This window comes from Bidens hawaiensis, unplaced genomic scaffold (assembly GCF_021521415.1).
Source record: "Bidens hawaiensis isolate Kalapana, Puna unplaced genomic scaffold, B.hawaiensis_p1.1 tig00007390_1, whole genome shotgun sequence".
Taxonomy (NCBI): Eukaryota; Viridiplantae; Streptophyta; class Magnoliopsida; order Asterales; family Asteraceae; genus Bidens; species Bidens hawaiensis.
In genome coordinates this window covers 214,165-223,089 of record NW_027491512.1, presented here as the reverse complement: position 1 = coordinate 223,089, position 8,925 = coordinate 214,165, and the positions used below count along the sequence as shown (strand labels likewise).

General features: G+C 39.8%; 1 protein-coding gene across 1 annotated transcript; it reads right to left on the bottom strand.

Annotated features, from left to right (window-relative positions):
- Positions 1-4,209: 4,209 nt before the first annotated feature.
- Positions 4,210-7,593, bottom strand: LOC143635058 (uncharacterized). Its single transcript, XM_077102962.1, has 4 exons — positions 6,708-7,593; positions 5,396-6,137; positions 4,595-4,881; positions 4,210-4,271 (listed from the first exon to the last, which is right to left on the bottom strand). Exons 1-4 carry the CDS (start codon positions 7,591-7,593, stop codon positions 4,210-4,212), a joined length of 1,977 nt encoding a protein of 658 aa, XP_076959077.1.
- Between the last annotated feature and the right edge of the window lie 1,332 nt (positions 7,594-8,925).

The window sequence follows — 8,925 nt, the reverse complement described above, 5'->3', positions numbered from 1 at the left end:
CCAAATCGTTACCACTGCATAATATGATGGGACATGTCATGACAATGCAAGCAACTTATGGTGGATTCCATGCTATTACATTTTTGGTAGCAGCCAAATATGTTTGGATGACGTGAGCGGTGCCACTTGGGACCTGTACTACACTTCCATTCACACTTGATTATGATTTTGCTACTGTTTTGTCATGTTTTGGGGCTGCTACTCTTGAAGTTAGCAGAAACATAGAGGTCGGTTCAAGTTATCAAATTGAGTCTAAAAGTTATGAGGATCGCATCTTGAAGACCAATATAGTAAAAACTTCTTAAAGGGAGGGGGGATGAAATGTATTTGTGACACTTGATACATAAAGATGATGCACTGGATAACTAATATACAACGTGCCATTTTTTCTCATGGTTCTCCATGGCGATCATGTCTACACGGCAAAACTTTAAGTAGCTGTTTGATGGGAACACATATTTCATGTTGTGCAGAAATGGAAAGGAGCATGATCGATTATTATATAATTTGGGTGAAAATTTTTAAAGGTCAAAGTCAACTGAAGCCAAATCTAACAAGAATTGGAATCTATAAAGAACTATAAGTGAAAGGTGGGTGTTTGAATGGAGAATTATGCAATGCAATGTTATTCAAATGCAGGATCATAAAAGTCAAATAAGATAGGGAATTACATGCTGTGATGGAGCTAAGTCAAATCTCATCAGAATGTTGCAAAGGATTCAGTGTATACTTCAAAATATAAACAAAATAGTCTCAGTCTTCAACACTCAAGGTTAAATTAAACTGAGTAAATATTGTCATAGTCTACAGAGGATTGATTATGTACTGTGTATGTGCCAAGGTCATGATTGCTACAGTGTAGTTCTATATCTAAACCTGACATGGAAGATTGATGTGCCTAAAAGTGGTATATAAAAGTATTGCAATTAATCAACACAGCACAACGAGTAATAAAAACTTATAATACCCTAAACCAAACCACTAGCAATAGGCAAGTGAACCTATCGGGTGTAGAATAGCTATGGGAAGTACGGAAATATCGAACCGTAGAGACACTAATTAAATTAACGAACTTAGATTCTAAAAGCTAATTAAATTAATAATAAAGAAAAAGATTATTTTTGGATTTTTATTTATTTTATTTTAAAACTAATAATTAATTAAACTAAACTAATTTAACTAATTTGAAGTAATAAATTAAACTTAAAATTCTTAGACTTAGATGAAAACAATAATGAGAAAGGCGTTACCTAGGCTTGAAATCTTATTTGTCAATCTTGGATGCTTATCGGCTATGGAAACTGTGATGGAACCGGGATCTAAAGATACGACGCCCTAGACATCCTAGTGGATCCCTGATCATTCTATGGGTGTGACCAAAAAGGATTACCTAAGGAACGTATGACGCAAACCTGTTGGTTGGATTACCTCTCAGTCTCTCCAACAATATTAAAGTACTCTAATGACTAGATCACCTCTCAGTATCACTAATCGCAATACATCCAGGAGTGTAAGGGACGTAAGGAGTAACCTAAAGATGCATAAAAAGACTTAGGATAACAAAAATCAAAAGACAATAAGAGGGAAATCCACTCTCTTGTAATCTATACCCAAACCGCCTAATGAATTAGATAACCCCAACTATCTATTACCTCTCATTCTCAAGATAGGTAGAACCCTTAAAATCTCTAAACCCTCAAACAATAGTTCATATGGAATATGTCGACTATAAACCATAAACTAGTTATAAATACACAGTAGCTAACCTAATATGCATCTACACATGAAAGACTTTCACAATGACACATATGGAACGATTGAATAAAAGTAAATTAATATTAAGCATGCATATTCATCTTAAAAACATCAAAAAGTCTATTACAATAATATTAGTTCAACACCAATAACCTGATACCGACAAGCAAACCAAAGTTCAACAAATATTCATTCGAAGCCTAGGTAACTAAAAAGATTTTAGCCAACAATCATGCTTAAAACAATAATGAAATAAATTGGTTCAACTAGTTTCATAATAAAAATAATAAATCTTAAAAAAAAAAAAACTTAGCTGCGGCTGCTTCTGTCCCCCAAGAATCTAACAGTGCCCACCAAGGATAACAATAATTATAATGGTGGTAGTTGACATTTTGTTTCCAATTCACGTGAGCTATCTCCACAAATTTGTGGTGGCTGCTTCTTTTCTTCAATTTGTCTAACTGTGGGTTGACGAAAAATAACAATCATAAAACTTGTGAGACGGCGGCTGCTATACACTTTGACTTCTGCTCCACGAAATATTAATAAACCCATGATGTCGGATCCTCTTCCAATCTTCTAACCTTTAATGGGCCCTGCCCAATTATAACAAAGAATAAAAAAAAAACTAACATGCCCAAATAACTTATTATTATTATTATTATTATTATTATTATTATGTTATAAGACGTTATTTTTTTTTCTTTTTATTTATTTTCATATTATTATTATTATTACTATTATTTTTAGTACTACTATTATTAGATAAATTATGTTAAACATTTCAATCGTCGATCTCAAGTTTAGTAAAAATGTTTCAATTTAGTTCATTGTTACTTGAAACCATTAAACTCACATGTGAACCAACTATTAATAATATTCAATAAAAACTTGGCTCAAAAACACTTAAAAGTATAGGGAATATATATAATATTTGTATATAATTTAACCCGTATCAAATATCCTTACACTTAAAATATTTTTTCGTCCCTGAAAAAGCTATTTGCAATGGAATCAGAATCGGAAAACTGGTTTTCAAAACATTTAGGTTATTTTAATTAATAATAGATAAACGCAAAAATCACGATTGCCGAATTGTTGTCCATTTAAACCCAGCCACCAACCTATCAAGACCCCCATCATATTCAGTGATTAAGTTCAAGTGATATCAACAAACCTATGGGTCTCACACCTAAAGAGTTACAGATCCACTTACCCCCCATCTCAAGCATAATCAAGACAATATAAAGGGTTGAAACAGATTGGTTCAACCTATCATCGTAAGCTAAAAACCCTTTATTGGTAAGAAGAAAATGCACTTAGATGGAATTTAGATGGATGAAAGGTCAAGTGAGGTCCTACGAGCTATACCTAAACTTAAAACTATATTAGCGGATTTCGGCCCAACATTGTTTCACTCGAGCTGCAACCCAGTATATGACGGTCTCAGGCCTCCACCCTTAGTATTTTCTAAAAATATTTTTTGACTAAAAACCTTGAGCCCCAATAGTGTATCCTCAGAGTCACCATCCCCTTGGTAACACGTAAATTCTTGTCCCCGTCTAGTATGTGCCTTTTAGCCTCTTTTTCTATTACTTTAGATTTTTTCTAGTGAATGCTTTTTTGGCGTTTTTGCATAACTTTCTCATTCACTTTACTTTCAAAATATTTGCAAATCTTTGATGTTCGTGCAATAAAACTTTGTGCTTTTAGACATCTTTTACCTAAATATATAACTACTTTTCTAAGCTCGTATAAAATTTGGACATGGCGGGGCACCACCACTCATTATTTACTTTCATAAAAAAAGTGGCGTGCTAAATTTTAAGTACATGTAATTCTTACCACCTCAAGGTAGTCAAATTACGGTAATACTCGTCATGCCTTTCGAATTTTCAGCTTCACTACCCCCCCTCAAGATGAGAACCCATAAGGTTTATTATTATTAGGTATATTAATAATAATCAGGGGAAACCTTTCAAAGATAGTTGGGCCTACCGACACATTCCAAATTAAGTGCGCTTTCTATTTTTTTTATCTCATATATATTAGTAGTTTTAAAAACCAATCCCCAATTTTTCTATCGTTTTCCATTTTGTTGCAAAATATTTAATTCAAGAGACATTTTAAAATTTTTTTTATTTTATATAAGTATATACTTTTTTTTGATATTTTTTATAAAACTATATACTTTTTTTTGATTATTATTATTATTATTATTTTTATTACCTAAAAAAAACGCCAGTTTCCCATCCCCACACTTAAATTTCACATTGTCCTCAATGTGAGACAGGAAAAAGACAAAAATAAAGCAGAAATAAAATAAAACAGAAAATAAAGAAAATGGAAAATACTCCCCTGGTAATATGGCAGTGATCTTCGTATGTCATGTTCTGATAAAGCAACCGTATAGCATTGCATTCGCGGCCGCAGCTTTTGGGTACCCTCCTAAAGTCAATAAAGCTCAAAATGCCCCCGTCCGAATGGATATTGAGTACGAACATTAGCATCCAAACCTGCAAAAGAATGCTCAAAGCACCCAAAGAAGACATCAAACGGACTCTAGAACTTAAAACTGACTCAAAATACAAAAATAAAAGGAAATAAATACAAACATATACAAACTCTACACTCGGGGATTTACCCAAAATCCTATCCCTATCAATCAATCAACCTAGGGATGTCGAGGTGGAGCACGTCCTCCTCAACTGAATCAACCGGCCCACCAATATAATGGTTCAATCTATGGCCGTTCACCTTCCACGAGCTCCCATCAACATCTTGAATTTCAACCGCACCATGCGCTTATACGGTCCTACCCATCTCGATCTAAGTTTACCTGGAAATAACTTCAGATGAGAATTATAAACCAACACTCGATCCCCACACTTAAACTCTTTCACCTTCTTCAACTTCCGATCGTGCAACGCCTTCGTACGCTCTTTATAACTCCACGATCTCGCGTACGCCTCATCTCTCAACTCCTCAACCTCATGAATTTGGAGATAGTTTTTCGCAGCCTGGGTCAAGTCTAGATTAATGGATCTCAACGCCCAATATGTTCTATGCTCTAACTCAACCAGTAAATGACACGCTTTCTCGTAAACCATCCTAAAGGGTGTGGTCCTAATAGGTGTTTTAAACGCTGTGCGGAAAGCCCAAAGCGCATCATCTAACGTATCGGACCAGTCCTTGCGGTTCTTGCCGACAGTTTTCTCTAGGATTCGCTTAACACCTCAGTTTGCGTTCTCCACTTGCGTGCTTGTCTGTGGGTGATAGGCGGTAGACAACCGATGGGTGACCCGATACCGTGCCAACGTCTTCTCCATATGAGCATTGCAAAAGTGCGTGCCCCTATCACTAATCAAGGCCTTTGGAGTACCAAACCTACAGAACAACTTCTTCAAAAATCCCACTACAACTCGGGCATCGTTAGTGGGTAAGGCTTGAGCCTCAACCCACTTGGAAACGTAATTGATAGCCACGAGAATATATCAGTTTCCTCGAGAAGAAGGGTGGATCCATGAAATCAATGCCCCAAACATCGAAAACCTCACAAACATGAATAGGGTTTTGGGGCATCTCATTACGGGATGAGATGTTATCAGTGCGCCGACATGCATCACACTGTCTGACAAACACGTGTGAGTCTTTAAAAGTCAATGGCCAATAAAAGCCAGAATCTAGAACTTTCCTAGCGGTGGAAAACGAACTATGGTGGCCTCCAGTCAAACCCTCATGACAATGTCTAAGAATCTCACGACCCTCTTCCCTACTCACACACCTCCTCAACACTCGATCGGCGCCTACACGAAACAAATATGGTGCATCCCATATGTAGTGGCTGGCATCTGCGAAAAACTTCCTCTTGTGCTGATAACTCATGCCCTTGACCACCACTCCTTCGGACAGATAATTCCCAATGTCAGAAAACCATGGCAGACCCTCCTCTACAGCACTCACGTACAAAACTGGCTCGCTTTTATATCTCACTCTCACCATCATTAACGACTCATGGGGAAACCTATCCCCGATGGCGTCCTCACTAATCTCCTCTCTCTTCGGATCCTCCAGACGTGATAAGTGATCTGCAGCAACATTCTCCGCTCTCTTTTTATCTCTAATCTCAATATCGAACTCGGAAAGCAAGAGAATCCATCGTATCAGACGAGGCTTGGTATCTTTCTTTGCGAACAGGTATCGCAATGCCGCATGATCAGTATAAAAGATGGTTTTGGATAGCACAAGATAAGAAAGGAATTTGTCGAATGCAAAGACCACTGTTAGAAGCTCCTTCTTGGTAGTCGTGTAATTCTCCTGAGCATCATTTAGGGTCTTACTCGCATAATAGATAGGGTGGAAGTGCTTTTCCTTTCGCTGACCTAAATAGCACTAACTGGAAAATCACTAGCGTCGCACATGAGCTCGAAGGGTAAGTTCTAGTAGGGTGATACTAAGATAGGGGCGTTAATCAGCTGCCCCTTGAGAACTCAAACGCCTTCAGACAATCAGCATCGAAGTCGAATGTGATGTCCTTCTCTAGAAGGCGAGTCATGGGCCAGGTGATCTTAGAAAAATCTCTGATGAACCTACGATAAAAACCAACATGCCGAGAAACTATGAACGGATTTCACACTAGTCGGTGGAGGAAGTCTACTGATGGTGTCGATCTTAGCTCTATCTACCTCAATACCGTCTCGCGAAATCTTGTGCCCAAGCACAATGCCTTCAATCACCATGAAGTGGCACTTCTCCCAGTTTAGCATCAATTTTGTCTCTATGCACCGCTTCATTCATCCTCTCAAGATTAGAAAGGCATTGATCAAAGGAGTCCCCATATACCGAAAAATCGTCCATGAAGACCTCCATGTAACTCTCGATCATGTCCTGGAAAATCGCTACCATGCAACGCTGGAAAGTAGCTGGAGCATTACATAACCAGAAAGGCATACGTTTGTACGCGAAGGTACTGTATGGGCATGTAAACATGGTCTTTTCCAGATCCTCATGCACAACTGGGATCTGGAAATAACCTGAAAATCCATCAATAAAACAGTAGAACTGTCGTCCCGACAAACGCTCCAACATCTGAACGATGAACAGAAGAGGAAAGTGGTCTTTCCTAGTAGCGTCATTAAGCCTCCTGTAGTCGATGCAAACCCGCCAACCTATGACTGTCCTAGTCGGAATAAGCTCGTTTCGTTCATTAGTGACAACTATCATCCCTCCCTTCTTAGGGAAGACCTGAACGGGACTCACCCATGATGAATTGGAGATATAGATCAGGCCTGCGTCGAGGAGTTTGATAACCTCCTTCTTGACCACCTCCGACATGTTAGGATTGAGCCTCCTCTGAGATTGGATCACAGGCTTGTACTCATCCTTCATGAGTATCCTGTGCGTGCAAAAGTTCGGGCTGATGCCCTGAATGTCTATGAGTTTCCACACAATAGCCTGTTTGTGTGCCTTGAGCACATCAACCAACTTTGACTTCTCATCATCCGTCAACTGAGAAGAAATGATGACGGGCAAATCGGACTCATTGTCCAAGAAAGCATACTCCAAATGAGGAGGTAGCTCTTTAAGCTCAAGGGACAGCGGTGCCTCTATCGATGGTCTCTCCTTCCGTCCCTCAGTGATATTGGCAAGCGTGAACACCTTGGGGTATTCAGGAGGTGAGCTAGCAAGAATGCTCAGGTCATGCTCCGGGGGAACATCAACCTCGTCCTCCTGATTGAGCAAATCTGCTCCAGAGTTGTAGTATAGACAACGCTCGCACTGCGATACGAACGTGTCAAGAAAGTAAGCGGAATCGTCCTGACTACTGGAGTTCCTCATCGATTTGACGACATCGAAGGTGACATTTTCCTCCCCTACACGAAGAGTAATTTTCCCGTCGAAGACGTCAATAAGAGCTTTAGCATTACGTAGGAAGGGTCATCCCAAGATGAGCGGGACCTGATCATCAGCCTCCATGTCAAGAGTAACAAAATCCACGGGGAAAATGAATTTATCGACTTTAATGAGTACATTTTCCACGATTCCCCACGGATATTTGACCGAACGGTCGGCCAAGGATAAACTCATGCGCGTCGGGATCGGCTCGCCAAGGTCTAGCTTTTTATAAAGAGAATATGGCATAAGATTTATGCTAGCACCTAAGTCGGCCAACGCGTAGTTCTCAGTTGAGCTGCCAAAAAAACACGGGATCGTGAAGTGTCCCGGGTCTGCTAATTTCTCCGACAGCTTGTTCTGGACTACCGGAGAGCATCCTTCATTTAGACATACCGTCGAAACTCCTCCAGCTTCTTCTTGTTCGAAAGAAGATCTTTTAAGAATTTAGCATATTTGGGCATATGCTGGAGTGCTTTGACAAACGGAAGATTGATTTTAAGTTGTTTAAACATGTCCAAGAAATGTCCATATTCCTCCACATACTTCTGCCGCAGAAGACGAGCAGGATACGGAACTAGTAAGATCGACTTCGGGACTCTTCTTCTCTTCAATCTTCTTCTCAACAACCTTCTTCGCATGAGACTCGATGTTTGACGTGGTACTTTCTGGGGCTCGCCTCTTATGCGTCCTCACAGGAGCCTCCATCTGTATCTCCTCGTCCATTGGCTCCTCATCATCTACCGGTGGCTACTCTCTATCGCCTCCTCTGCCACTACGGGTGGTCACTGCCTTCAATTGTGTCTTCGGGTTAAGATCGGTGCTTCCCTGTAATGCTCCGACCAGCTTATTAGGTATCATATACTTCATCATCTCATCCACCTTTCGAGACATCTCCAAAAACGATGACTGTGTTCTTCAATAAGGTGTCGTGCTTAGCCAGTCTCCGCTGTGTGTTATTATCTCTATCAATAAGGTGGGAAAACATGGTAGATTGCTTAGTTAGAAGCTCCTTAAGATCCGGATCCATACCGCTTCTCTTCCCCGTATTCGAACTCCCTGCTACCTCTGTGTCTCTAGCCTGACTTTGCTCATGCCTCGGCTGAAAGCCTTGAGCATTACCTCCCGACCTCCAACCATAGTTGGAGCCGTTCCTCCATCCTGGGTTCCCGTAGGCATCCGGTCATCTATTCTAATTTCCTAAGTAGTCTACCTGCTCCTGCTGATCGACCGAACAATCAACTGTGCTGTGTCCTCCTCGGCAAATCTCGCACCTAT